Raw genomic sequence first — 15,491 nt, 5'->3', positions numbered from 1 at the left:
TGGATCTCGCCATTATTGCTTTCACTTTCCCAAGTGCACTTGCTCATTTTTGAAGTTACATAGTGGATGCGAACTAGTGGACAGGGCAAGAAATTAATGGAGACATAAGAGTGGAAACCTTAGCAAAACACTTATAAAACTTTAAGGACATGACGTTTGACAGAAGGGTTTATGGCTTTTAAAGTTGTAAATGAAACTTTACACAAAAGGGGCATCATTGAGGAGGGGAAGAGCAGGGGTGTTTTCAGAACACACTCACACACACATACAGGCTATATGTAATAGAATTGTTGTGTGTGTATATATATATTTTCAGTAACACTTTACAATAAGGTTTAATTAGTTAACTACATTAGTAAACATGAACTAACAATGAAAAATGCGTCTAAAACTTATAGTAACCTTAGATCATGTTCTTTAACATCTACTAATACATGCTTCAAATCAAATATTGTTTCTGTTAATATTATATTATTTAATGGACTTGCACTAACATGAACTAACAATGAACAGTTGCATTGTGTTAACTAACATTAACAATTATCAATAAATACTGTAGCAAAATATTAGATCGGATGGATTACATCGGATCTCCATGTCAGAAATATATCAGATCCGACCCCGGCTCCTGTCAAAATAAATATTTTCTCTGGTGTCCAAAACCAGTAAAACCTGTCAAAAGCAAGTCTTGTCTAATACTCAAAACTCTAATAACAGTCTTCTATCCGCAGGAGGAGACGAAAAAGAAGAGTTTATTGAATAATGTTAGTTGCGTATGTTTCAATGCTCGGTCTACGTGTGACCAGTACAAATTCAACAAGTGTTATTATACCAAAGCAGAAGCGTTTACGTCCTGTGACGTTTAAAACCTTGAAATAAAGATATTCTCTCATCTCTTACTCATAAAGACAGAAATAACTTGAACCACACAATCATAAGATTAAACAACAATAGAAAAATAGTATTATAAAATATACAAACATAAAATGACAAATGTGTAATCATAAAATAGCAAATAAATGATTAAATAATAAATCTAATGGCAACTACATAAATGACTAATGATTTTAAAATGAAATGTATTTACACAACAGATTGACTATTTCTTCAAAAAAAATCTCTGATGGCTCATGCTGTTTTCACAGTACTTCAAATATATTGGAACAAACAAGCTTTGTATGTAACGGCTTTAGCTGTGCTTGCTAAATTTGGAATATTAATTGTTTTTAGTGTAACTCTATGCACCCCCTGTGTTGACCGAGTGGGTTTTACCGCTGGAAACGGAAAGATCTTTCATAGTTCTGTTGAATGGTAGAAACACTGTAGGGGAAATCGTTGAAATCACAAAGAATATCTCATCATAACTCATAAATCAGCCTCCGTTTCCCTGAACACTTGATGCGTAATGCATTCATCACCTTCCATTGACGCTAACAACAGGCTAATAGTCATTCAGTTCACATTAGAATGATGCTGTTTGTGCAGGCCTATGTCTGTTATTTCCTTATAACTGATTCAGATATGTATTGTAATGGCTCACCAGAAGTCAAACAGTGCAAGTTCTGCTTATTTCATGCAAGTTAATTAGGTTATGAGTTTGATGTTGAATCTATGCAAGAAGAAAGTCAAAACATTTTCACTAGTTCCTTATATCCCTGAGACGGATTATCAAGCTGTCAACTGAAGGGCTCTCAGATGGTTAGCCGGGGATAGTCGTTATTGGATTGGATTACTCTGTAGCGACGGGCTCCTCCTTAAGTAGATCTTGAGCTAGTAAAAAACTGTAAAGAAAGCAACAGTAAGATTCTGTTGGCCTTCGGTCAGGAAGGCTCCTCTGTCAAAAACAATAGTCTCATAGCTATCTTACATTTTGGCCAATTGTTGTCTAATTCGTATGAATTTGTATGTTCTTTTTCGTACGTTTTTGTACAACCTGCTTACTCCCCACCCAGTGGCTGTTAGGGAATGATCCTCATGCTTACTTTTTCTTAAAAATATTAAAAATGTTGTACGCTTCACATCATATGAATTTTATACGAAATTGCAACCTGGTAAAATAGTTATGTTTTCCCTTGAGATTGGGTTAGTCAAAAAACAAATGGCTAATTCCCTAAACTGTGATTAGTACACACTGAGTATGGAAACAATGCTGCTAACATGCCTTTCCTCTGTTTCCTTTCCCCAGATTCCCTCACCAGCTTGTGTGGCAGTCTGGAATCACCAAAGCTGATGAGGATCTACTGACTTGACCAGTTTTGTTCCAATTTTTACTTTTGACAAGGTATGATAATGTGTTAACAAAGATAAACTTATGAACACAATTTCACTCTGGGGTAATATTTTTAGGTTTATCTTTATTTGATCAAACCTATCAGATTAATTGTGTAGTTGCAGAATTTGTTTAGCTCATTTTTAAGTCATAGCAGGTATTAGTATGTATTTAATGGTCTATAGATTCATTATTATACAGTAAAGGTCCTTTCATTCCAAGGACGATAACTATAAAGTAGGGCTGAACGATACATCGAATTTTCACCGTCATCGCGATATGAACTCCCGCGATGAACACATCGCAACAGACAGCCTGACACGATGAATAATGCCTGGTTCAGATTAGCACTAACTTACACGTTTTTGACTCCTAAAATCTTGTCGTGGACAAGAAACATGTCAGACTACACGTTGCTTTCCGACCAGTCATCGCGTGCCGTCACACACACACATTACTCGCAAACATTCACTCGCACGCACAGACACAAACACACGCTCACACGCTCACTGGCGCACACACACACTCACTGTTGCACTCACTCACGTCTCGCATCGCTCACATATTCAACCCATCGTGGAGGACCGTTAAAGAATTAAACATGCTATAGTCTTTCTGTCGTGAAGCATCGCAGACGCGACGTAGGTTGTCGCCCACTATGACACACTATACGAGATGAAACGATCGAATCTTGCGTCCCGACACCCGTTGTCGTTATTACGAATCTCCACGACGCCCATACGTCAAACGGATCGTGCCAAAATCGCGCTAAAATCGTGTATTCTGAACCAGGCAGGTAATAAACGTTTGACCTATCACGCAAAGAACCTATTAAAGCACTAAGACATGGGAACAGTATAGTTAACAATCACATTTATCGCAAGTAATATCGTCATCGCAATATTAAACAATGTTATCGCACATCGCAGCTTTTCCTCATATCGTGCAGCCCTACTATAAAGATAACGATACGATATAGTTCATTCTCAATATCAAAGAATAGCAGTTCACACCACACCACTGCTATAACGATAACAGCACACAGAAACAGTATCGTTGGAATCACATTCCAGCTGAATGATTTTATCCAGCTGATGAATGATAAAAACATTGACAGCCAATTAGAATCCATCCTGCTTGTAATGAGCTCAAGCATTTAAAGTGACAGACATGCATGTGCTTAGAATAAACAGAACGATATCGTCCGCTGGTGTTTACGGTAATATAGTTTCAGTGTAACGATACCCTCATGTCACGATTCGATATATATATATCACGATACTGAACTCACGATACGATATTATTGCGACACTCCAAGACATATGGTTAAAGATTAACAAAAAATGCATTGATTGATTGATTAAAATGCTAAATTTGGTATTAGTTTGGGGGTGAAAATGAATAGGCTTTGAATTGGTGCTGGTAACCCAATGCAGAGGACAATGGTGACTCTAGAATAAAAATAATCATGATTCTGAAACTGAAAATACAGAATTATTTTAGGCGAATATATATCTAGTGTCACTGACGACTAGATATATTTAAAATAATGTAGGTCACTTTTTACTGGTAACATAAGACATTCGCCATTATCAGGATTCCCCCATTGCAGCATTATACATTATATTGAACATTATATATAGTAGTTTAATCTTGTACTGACACTAAAACAATACATGTTGTTGTTTTGTATTGTGATATATAGATTGTGACTCAATGTATTGTTACACCCCTATAATATAGTTATCTTTATGGTTATTGTGCTTAGTGTGAATGGACCTTAAGGACTAGTCCTCTTATATTTGCACAAAAGGCATGATTTTTCACAGTGGAAACAGGTTTGAATACACGTAAAGGGTTAGTTCACCCAAAAATTATCCCATAATTTACTCACCCTCAAGCCATCCTAGGTGTACATGACTTTCTTCTTTCAGCCAAACACAAACTGAGTCATATTAAACATATCCTGGCTCTCCCAAGCTTTATAATGTGAGTGAATGGTACCATTTTTTTAAGACCAAAAAAAGCACATCCATCCATCATAAAAGTAATCCATACAGCTCCAGGGGGTTAATAAATGCCTTTTGTAAGAAAAATATCCATATTTATAACTTTATCAACTATATTCACTGGCTTCCGGTTACGGCCATACGCGAGTCAGATGGAAGAGTGAACTCTGACCTGGCGCATTATGTGTTGACGAACACGGAAGCGCAGAGGATCGAGCAAAACAAAACATCGGTCGAATTAAAAGTCTAAAAAAAGATTTTTTAAAGAGAAAAGTCAGAGGAGCTTGAGTTTGTTGCCCAGCCCTGTTTGTTTGAACCGCGAGAGGCGTCTACTCTCACCTAAGCTTACGCTACTCCTACATCCTACGTCATACGCCGGAACTCTAACAAACGTTACTGGAAGCTAGTAATTACCGTCTAGAAAGTTATAATTATGGATATTTTTCTTTAAAAAACCCATCGCTTCGCTTTAGAAGGCCTTTAATAACCCCCTGGAGCTGTATGGATTACTTTTATGATGGATGGATGCGCATTTTTGGGCTTAAAAAAAAATGGTACCATTCACTGCCAATATAAAGCTGGAAGTGCCAGGATATTTTTTTTATATAACTCCGATTGTGTTTGGCTGAAAGAAGAAAGTCATATACAATTAGGATGTAAATTATAGGATAATTTTCATGCGGAAACGGAGTAAATGCTGTTAATTAAAAAAAAAAAAGTGCAGTAAACAATTAACCAGCTCTTGCATATCCTACTGACTGACTTATGTTTAATATAAACGCATACATTTATGTAATGACTTGTAATTTGACTGCATACATCACAAAATCAGCTCAAAGTTATTTTGCATCTGATTAAGACATGTTTGCCTCTACTATCTGTTCTTATTCTAGATGAATTGGCCCAGACATATTTGATTGTGTATGAGAGACACATTCTTGCAAGAGGACAAAATGGCTAAGTATAGCCTAGAAATTATTTGCTAATGCCTGTGCTCCAAAATGTGATTCATAACACGCGGCTGATCAGAGTACATTAAATTTAGAGCACGCACATGTTTATATACTTTATAACAGTCTTTAACTACCTCTAACTTTAATTATCAACCAGGTAGTGTTTGTGAAAGTTTGGTAAAGAATTGCAGCAATGCCGGTTCATGCAACTGAGTCAAACTGTTCTTTGGATAAATGACTGTGTTGAAAATGTCAAATCACTCAGTATTTGATGCTCAGTGCATCAAATGATTAATTTCTGGCTGTCTTTAAAATGGCCTGCCAACCTGCCATGTAGATGTCTCTCTATTGTTTGCCATATGCACTATTGTTTTAACCTCTTTAATCCCCAATTTTTTAAGTGATCACATGTTTTGCTCCTTGGATTGCCCAATGTAACAAACTGCATGCATTGGAAAAAATATATAGTTTAATATATTGTGTTTTATTTCTAGTCACAATTGCAACCGGGGGAAACTAGAGAGTCAAATATTTCTCAAATTGCTCATTAAGACCAAACAAACAATAATTGTTTAATATTTTATTTTACTATCAAGCAATTGTGGGCATATGGTAAAATAACATTTCTTTGGACTTTTATGCTTTGTTAATGTAACAATTTATAATGCAAATAAATAAAATGGGGCTCTGAGTTTCCTACTGGTCACAAATGTGACCATGGACGTTTACATGTTTTGTGATCAAGTTTTATATGAAAAAGCAATCTTAATGATACAATTAAAATAGACTATTTAAATATAAATATTTAATAATTATGTATCAGATATGGTAGTGGTATCTGTATGAACTGTTTTACATGCTTCCTTTCAGATGGACACACAGCTTGAAATGAAACAGCTCTAGTCGTGACTATTTACACAAAAATGTTCACATGAAATCAAGACAGTACGCACTTTTATTTATATTTGATAACGCTGTATAAAATAAGCTAAATAAACAAAATTTTTAGACCCTTCAAAATCGAAAGTAAATTTGGTCAAAAACACAGTAACAGTGGGATTAGATTGTTTAGCATTTTCTTTTTGTAGGTCAAAGAAAGTCATACAAAGAAATAGGTGTAATTTTTTTCTTGGAAAAAGTATGTGGATTTAATGAATCTAGTATCCTGTCTTCTTATTGTCATGTCTTAAATTTAGGGGCGTCAATATCAAGAGAATGGGGAATTCCCAAGTCCGTTGAGTTGTTTTTTGTTGTTGTTTTTTAAGAATTACAATTAAAAAAACATATTAAGATATACGTTTTAATATGTGTGACAGTATAATAAGGTAAACATTCCGGTGAAACCCGTCAGTGAAAGGAAGTTTTGAGGTCGTCCTTAAACTTTTATCTCCGTAATCTACTCTTAACGTGTATGTTTTGAAACGCGCCGTCTCGTGGGGGGGGGAGAAAGAAGAAAGACGACCGAGCTCGCGAGCTAGTGAATGAATCGCGCGTTCGGCTCAATGTCATTCATTGAAGGAATCCGCTCGGCTCATTGCTGTGTTGTTACATTGTAGCGGAAAGAATGTCGGAAAGGGCCGATGATGACGTCAGGGGGGAGCAGCAGCAGCGCAGAGCGGCCAGGCTGAAGCAGCAGCAGACACAGCTCCAGCGGGGAGAAGCCTCCACAGCAATGGCGACTGTTGCGGAGCGCAGATCCCTGCCTAGTCCTGAAATAATGCTGGGACAGCCTTGGAGCAGCTGGGTCGATGCTGTGAAACTCTACGGGAGCGACGGTGAGTTGATCGGCCGCCGTCGGCCATTGCGTTTCAGCGGGCAGCCGCGTCAGATCGCGAGCGTTTGCCCGACTGCGTGCAGTTTTGAAATATTAAGAAACGCGAGAACAAGCCAGCAAGTGTAACTATTTATGTAACACGACCCAAATTGCTTCCTCAGGTACAGAATTGGAAGAAAGTTTGAAAGAGTGCGGGAAAAATCGCGAAGCCATGAGACTCTGCAGAGACGGTGAGTAGTGTTGCTTTCTCTGGTCAAAGGTGTGTTTTTGTTTTGGTGGTGTCCACACTTTTCACGCACCGGTTCACTGTGAAACAAGTGCGGCTGACTTTTGACAGAACTGTCCCTGAAAACTCTGCTCTTACGATAGTTAAAAGTGTTAGAAACAAGTAATTTAATTTTTCAAACATAATTTTTAATGTGTGTGTTTACATAGATTGTTTTATAGAAACATTAGTCACTATACATGTCTGGGTTGCATGTTATAGCACGTGTGAGTTGGAGGAGGTAAAATATAAAACATTTAAAGGTAGAATACAAGCTATACACGTAAGTGTCATGCTTGAAATGTTTTAAATGTGTTCAGACATCAGTATAACATTTGAATAGAAACCTGCAAGTGACAAGCTTAGTATATTTGAATAAGTTTACTCTAGTCACACAAAATGTTTTGATACACTAAGTATTTAAAGGTCAGAGTTATGCAGTCTGGATTGTATTCTGAATTATACTTATTTATTACACATCTCTGTGGAATATTTAGATCCTGATTAGTCCTCTAAAAGTACACTACTACTAAAGCCATTTAAATACATTTTCAATATTTCATGCCCATTAATTTATTTACCTGATAATTAGACTGTAAAACCCAAACAAATTACGGTAACTCAAACCATTTGAGTAAACTGATTTCCTTAATAAATATTAGTTTTAAAACTTAAAATGGTTTGAGTCCACATAAAGAGAGTATTTCTTAAATTAAACTATAAATCAACTTAAATACTGTTTGTAATAAAAATGAATTAAATTGCTTGCCATTCAGCACCACTGTGCTGAAGTGTGCACAGCCATTACTTTTTAAATAAAGCAATATATAGTCTTAATCGGCCTCATTTATAAAATGTTGTGATAAAACCATCCTAAATTTCATATTACGATCATTTCTCCAATGTGCATACGTGTAATTCAGAGATTGAACGCAAGCACAAAAACCTCTCTTCCAGATGTGAAATCTATAAAACGCAAATTATCCTGAAATTGTGCGCAGCGTAATGGTTTCAAATCTCAACCTTGTAAATGCCCCCTAATTAATGTAATTAACATATAAAAGATCACCAGTCAATGTCCAAATTTACTTAAAGAATGGCAAGCAGAAAGAATTACTTAGATTCCCAAATACCTGCAGTACTCCGTCTTTATGCCACAAGGAAAAGTGCGTACATCTGCTTAGACCCTGACGTGGCGCTAAGCACTTTTCCACGTTAAATATGGACGTGGATTTTAGCATACTAAGTTCAAATCTTTGTGCGTACTCATGTTTTATGAATGAGGCCCAATGTAATTTGGTCAATCCTCTACTTGATCACAGGCTCTACTCTTAGGCACAATGATAACGCCCAAAAACTCAGACATACCAGAAACTCTTTAATTCCAACATAACAGGACATTAAACACTAACAGATCTCTCCCTCTCCACAAACCCATAAAATAACACTTCATTTTAACTTTTTAATTTAAACTTGCTCTACTTTAACAGTCAAGAACAAAGCATGCCGGGAACTAGAAATCTGCTGTAACTCATTCAGTTTAATATAATCAATTATTGAGTTCACATAACTTTTTTTCTATTAAGTACAATTAACTTTAATATTTGAGTAAAATGAACTCATTTAGGAAATTTGACGGTTAGATTTTACAGTCAGACAACATAAACACAGACAGGTTGTTCAGCACTCTCACACCATTCAGAGATTGTCTTCAGTGTTCATGGACACTGCAGTCTTTTTGTCTTAAAATAATCTAAAGGAGTAATTATTTAATTTATTATTGATTTGTTTACTAGCTGCTTCACGTTGAGGTCCTGATCACCCTGTTTATTTTGTGATAATGACTGTCTGTCTGTATATTATCCCTTACTTAGATTTAAATGAATATAAGTGACAGCGGTATCATTTACATGTATAATGGTCAAGGTAGTTGTCGATTATATTTTTAAATCCTCCTTTTTGTAAATTAAATATGTATAACTAGCATATGAATGATCCATGCAAAGTAGAGGACACCTTGCAATTGCTGTCATGCCTGTTTTTAAATATATTACTTTTGAATCGCTTTGATTTAGATAATTCTAGTAGATCTTAGCTTTGTCCTAAGTTGCCTTGAAGTTAATATACATGTCATCACGAGGGCTCTTTTTTTCTTTCAGTATAGGAAATGTGAGATACTGTACCTGTCAGGACACTTATCTAACAGGGCATTTGCATTGACAAACAATAGAGCCATTATGTGCACCACTGCTCCATTGCACAGTTTAGAGTAAATTGGAAGATTCAAAGTCGTCGCACAGGAATCTGTCAGATACGGCAACCTTTGGGTTGTGTAAGATGAAAAACATCACCTTTCGCCTTTATGGACTGAAATCATTGGTGGTTTTATGTTATGCTTTAATTAGTGTTTTTTATCTAAATTCTGATTTATTTTCAGCTTAACTGTTCTCAGGTCAGAGTAAAGTCATGAAGGTTGTAGTTTCAATTTCCGCTTGGTCTACGCCTGAAATATTTATGTGTTACTGGATGTATTGAAAGCAGCTTATGTTGTGCTGTAGATGTGGAAATGATTGCTTCTAGCCTATACCTTACCTTAAGAGCACCATGTGTTATTGTATAGTCAGGAACTGGGCCGCAGGATGGTCCAAGCAAGGGAAAAAATGAGAAGGAAAATATACTTAAATTCACATCTATATATTATAATATATAATAATGATTAAAGGGACAGTTCACACAAAAAGGAAAATTCTGTCATCATTTACTCTGTTGTTACAAATAAAGTTTGTCTCATGATACGATTCAAGTGTAACGATAACGATTGGATTATAAAACTATTCTTGGATGCATCATTAATCTTTTTCTCCAATTCTTTTATTAATAATAAATACTATTTAATAATACATTTTTGCTATTTTATCACTGTTTAAAAAAAATAAGAACCAAGATGCAAATAACAAACTTTAAAACAAGTAAAGTTAAATCTATTCAACAGAAGCATTCAAGTACAGAAATTCAATAATCGTATGTAAAAAATAATCACTGGCTGCATAGTCTTTAGTGTGTTAACAAAGATGTTAATTATTATTAAAGCTATGAAAGTTATTGTCAAGAGCAGTGAGTGTTTCCCCTCTGTTGCTTGATAGATATTTCTATTTTTCTAGGAATATCTGCTTTCAAGAAGTTAGGTACATTTATCTAGTACAAACATCAGATGTAAATACTTTGCTTCCGAAGGACATGCACATATTTTTTAAAATATGTAATAAGAATACTTTATTTACACTGAAACAGTTAATTAATATGTGTGATAGACAAAAAATGTAATTATTTTGTTGTTATGCATTGAAAGATCCAGAATCGTTCACATTAGCATCACGATGCATCATAGAAACTAATTCTATTCCACAGCTCTAGTTGCAGACCTGTCTTTCTTTCAAACTCTCTTCTGTGATGCACAAAATACATTTTGTAGGATGTTGACTTTTACTGGGGAAAAAAAAGTCAAATATATATTTTATGATGTTCCGCAGAAGAAATAAATTCAAACGAGTTTGGTATGAAAACCCTCTTGGAATTTACAAAAACGCACCTAAAGGACTCTCGGACTGTGAGAAATATTCTCTGGTCTGATGAACCTCAGTTCCAAACATCATGTATGGAGTAAACCTGCACAATACCATCCCAACAGTAAAGTGTGGTGGTAGCAGCGTCATACTGTGGGGGTGTTTTTCAGCGGGAGGGACTGCGGGACTCGTCAGAGTAGAAGGAAAGCTCAATGCAGCAAAATGTAGAGTTAGCCTTAATGAAAACCTAGTCCAGAGCATTCAGAACCTCAGACAGGACAGAAGGTTCACCTTCCAACAGGACAATGCAAGAGTGGCTTATGGACAACTCTGTGAATGTCCTTGAGTGGCCCAGCCAGTGCCTGGGCTTGAATCCACTCGAACATCTCTGGAGAAACTTAAAAATGTCTGTCCACCGACAGTCCCCATTTAACCTTACATAGCTTAAGAGGATCTGAGGAGAAGAACGGCAGAAAATTGCCAAATTCAGATGTGCAAAGCTTGTCGCATCATACCCAAAAAGACTTGAGGCTGTAAAGGTGCTTAAACTAAGTACTGAGTTAAGGGTTTGAATACTTATGCAATGTACTTATTTCACAAATCAGTTTTTTGCTGTCATTATGGTATATGGCGTGTAGATTGATGTGAAAAAGTAATTTAAAGTAGTTTAACATAAGGCAGCAACAGGTTTAACAGGGCAATGGGGAGCCAGTTTTGCGTATTTAAGATTACCAGTCCTCATTTCCATCAGTAACTAAAGAATGATTACCAAACCAAAAAACACCTAAACCTGCGGGATCTGAAAGACCCCCAGAAGCTGGTGTTCCCACAAACCCGCACATAAAAACTGTGAAACACTCTATTTCACACTTGAATTTCAGTGAAAGGTGACTGAATGGAGACTGAATGGAGAGATGTGTGGTGGTGAGGATCTTGCTGCTCTTCTTTAGATGAGGAAAAGCGAGAGGGGTAGAAACGCAGACACACCAGGCGTGGAGTTAAACCTCCGAGTGTGTTCGTGCACTGGGCTTCTAAGAGCTTCTCTACCTAGATCATTTATCAATGACAGTAAAGGGGATGGTCAAATTATCCACTCACAGTCTCTCTCTCTCTCTCTTTTCTTGTCTCTCCCTCTCACCTTATCGCTATCTCTGTCTCTCTCGCTTTGTCACAATATCTTTTTCTCCCTCCATTTTCATATCCATCGCTTCCGTCCGCATCTCTGTTCTCTCTCTTTCAGCACATTCTCTCTGTGCTCCACTTCCTCTCAGACCTGAGACGCATGATTAGAAGACACTAGAATATCTGGTTTTAATGTCAAGTCAACCCGGCTCTGATGGAGCAAGCGTATCCTGTCTGCATCTCGGATATGCAGTCATAAGCATGTTGTTGTCTAATGTTGGGATTGATACCTGGAGGAGCGCTAAGGCTCAGGTTTTATTTCATTGTTCTGCCGGAAAGCTCATTTGGAGTTTTTAAAGGACACGTACTGCTGATGGGTTCTCTCTGTTGTTAAACATATAGCATGTAACCTTTGAGGCTACTCTGAATGAGTCACCATCTGTGTGTTCTACCTGTGTGCATTTGTATAATTTAAATGTGCGTAACATATGGAGATGTTGCCTAGTGTAGAAGTACTTATTCTGACAATTTAAATGTACCTTGCCCACTCATATGACTCAGGCTTTGAATATCCGCTGAGAAAAAATCCCCAACATTTGTATGGATATAAGGATATAAGACGATTCTTAAAACATACAGGAATATGTCAGGCATGTGTGTGCTTCGGCTGTTGTCACATCTTAATGTTTTTTTCAAAATCATTTTTGGGAGGCCATGTCAAATTAAGTTTAATATTTTTTAATATAATCAATCGTATTAAATTAATGAGTTAAATTTACAGCACTAGTTTTAATGATCTGTGTGTATATACCAGTCAGAAGTTTGGTGTTGGAAAGATTATTTATTATTTTTACGATTACCGTATTATTATTATTTTAATTTAAAGAAATAAATACTTCAGAATGGAAGAACGGCAGAAAATCGCCAAATGCAGATGTGTAAAGCTTGTCGCATCATACCCAAAAAGACTGTAAAGGTGCTTTAACTAAGTACTGAGTTAAGGGTTTGAATACTTATGCAATGTACTTATTTCACAAATCTTTTTTTTTTTGCTGTCATTATGGTATGGAGTGTAGATTGATGTGAAAAAGTAATTTTACGTAGTTTTAAATAAGGCAGCAAAACAAAATGTAAAAAAAAAGGGTTAGGGTTGCAATACTTTTGCAAGGCACTGTATTAAGCTGTTTACAACATTGGTACTAATAAGAAATCTTTATTGAGCACCAAATCAGCATATTAGAATGATTTCTGAAGGATCATGTGACACTGAAGTAATGATGCTGAAAATTCAGCTTTGCCATTACATGAATAAATTATATTTTTAAAATATATTAAAATAGAAAACCGTTATTTTAAATTGTAGCAATATTTCACAATGTCACTGTTTTTACTTTATTTTGCCTTGGTGAGCATAAAAGACATTGTATTAGCAAGCTAAATGTTCGTAACATAATGATGTTTAACATACACCTAAAAGCATAGACTGATTTTCATTTTGCCTGTTTGCACTTTTGTCATCAGATCACGCTTCAACTTTTGAATTGTTCTTTTTGGGAATGAATACAATTCAGTTGCACTCGCACAGTGATTTTTTTAGAGATTTAAAAAGGGAGCTGTTCTTTTAACGGTGTGTTATGTAGTCATTTCATTGAACATGACCAAACTGGTTTGGTTACTTGGACGCAGTTATAACAAACATACATAAGGCAGCAACTCACACATTTAATTAGATTAAAAATGGAATGTCAGTGCGTCATATATTAGTATATCTCTGAAAAGATGACAAGACAAGATTTAAGTTTGCAAACATCTCGCATCAGAATAACTTAGGATCAAAATCCTAGCCCTGGATATCTACTTCTTGATCTTTTGTGAATTCCTGAAGAGGCCATTGTCCTGATTTGCAGTGATTACTGGGAGAGCAACACAGGTACGCCCAGGTGACGCTGGCGACTCGTTGTCATCTTTTCAGGCAGTGATGTTTTTTGGAGTGTCCTTGTGTCTCTGTGTGAAGGAGCTGCAGTGGAACAGCAGTAACAGCGCTGCTTCTGTCCCCTCTCTTAATCACTCACACTAATTAACCTCTTGGCTCTCAGACTAATGGACAGTTAGTGCCTCTCTGTGCTCCAAATCTTCAGCCGACAAAACACTTCTGAATATAATGCTTGCTGCTCGTTTGCCCCTTTGGTTTATGCTTATGAAGTCTTTACAAAAGGTGTTGCAAGTTAAATGTGAAGATGTATTGTCAGTGCATTTCAATATCTAATCCAGTGAAAGCAGAGACGTGTTATTTGAGGAGAGAGATGGAGAAAATGCAAGCCTGACTCAAACCCACATTTGCTGCATGGGCATCATCCCAAACAAATTGAGAATAACTGATATTGTGACATTGTTTAACAAATAGTTAAAAAAGGGACACAAGCCGGAAACAACTTCGCATCTCCTGCATGAGCACCAATACTCATCGTGCAACTGCTAGGCCTTTACATCCCAAACACATTCTCAACGCCGTGGTGGAAATCTGATATTGTAGCATTTTTAATTAATAGTTTGAAAAGCCAGAATTAAACCCACATCTCTTGCATCTCTCCAAGGCTCATCATGTCAACTGCTAAGCCATGTTTCTCATAAACACATTCTCAACAACATGGTGAAAAATGGATCTTATCGAATTTTCTTAATATTATTCTATTAAAAAAAGAACACTAGTCAAAATCAAACCCACATCTCCTGCTATAGCACCATGACTCAACATGTCAGCTGCTAGGCCATGATTCAAAACCCATTTTTAACGTCATCATAAATAACTGATGTTGCATTTTTTCTTCTTCAAAAAGACAGACACGCATGTGAATTCAAACCACCGGATCTCTGATTTTGTAGCATTTGCCAGGATCTCAAGAAGTTTCATTGTGTGGAAACGATTAACACATTTGATCTATAATACAATATAGTTATGCAACAAATGAATGTAACAAACATGATATTGATGAAACGTTTAAATTGCATTTTCATGAAGAATTTAAAATGTACTTTTCTTTCTCCATTTACATAAAAAAATAGTGTATTATTAAATTGTTTTGGATTTTTACTTGTGTGTCAGCTTGAAATGTGATTATTTACATTTTTAAATGTGAATTAATTAATAAATAAACAGCGTGAGTCTATTTCTATTCGAAGAATGACATTTACAGTGGCGATTATTTGAATGTTTTGCCCATAAACAAATAATGTTGTTTTTCCCTGGTTCGGCACACAATCTATTTAGATGGAAAATGGTCATTTGCATGTTGTTGACCTCAAGTCAGGTCAAGTATTTTAGATGTTTACGAAACAGGTGGTTTGCATTTGGAGCTAGGACCACATTAAGCCTTGCTAAATAGCTAAGAATAGCAGCCATTTTCTTTCTTTCCTTATTTTTTTAACATGCAGATATTTTTTCTACTGCTTTCATCTATTTTCAGTGCAGTTATTTGTGTGGTTTGGGTAGACTGTTTACCACAAACTCTGCTGTCAATTCAGGGCACTTTCTGAAA

The 15,491-nt window shown here is 36.2% G+C and overlaps 1 protein-coding gene across 2 annotated transcripts in view; it reads left to right on the top strand.

Annotated features, from left to right (window-relative positions):
• Positions 1–15,491, top strand: part of atxn7 (ataxin 7) — a 35,482-nt gene that overhangs the window by 411 nt on the left and 19,580 nt on the right. Inside the window, exons 2-4 of one of the 2 annotated variants that reach the window (XM_079598366.1) lie at positions 2,186–2,281; positions 6,788–7,006; positions 7,167–7,235. In XM_079598366.1, coding sequence (XP_079454492.1) covers positions 6,796–7,006; positions 7,167–7,235 — 280 coding nt within the window. In that variant the 5' untranslated portion in view covers positions 2,186–2,281; positions 6,788–6,795. Of the gene's footprint in view, positions 1–2,185; positions 2,282–6,659; positions 7,007–7,166; positions 7,236–15,491 lie in introns of those variants that run through there. The other variant, XM_079598367.1, reaches the window with a different exon arrangement.

Source organism: Phoxinus phoxinus (genome assembly GCF_949152265.1).
Source record: "Phoxinus phoxinus genome assembly, chromosome: 22".
In the NCBI taxonomy this organism is placed as follows: Eukaryota; Metazoa; Chordata; class Actinopteri; order Cypriniformes; family Leuciscidae; genus Phoxinus; species Phoxinus phoxinus.
Note: the sequence above shows the minus strand (reverse complement) of the source record. Positions and strands in the feature narration are given on the sequence as shown.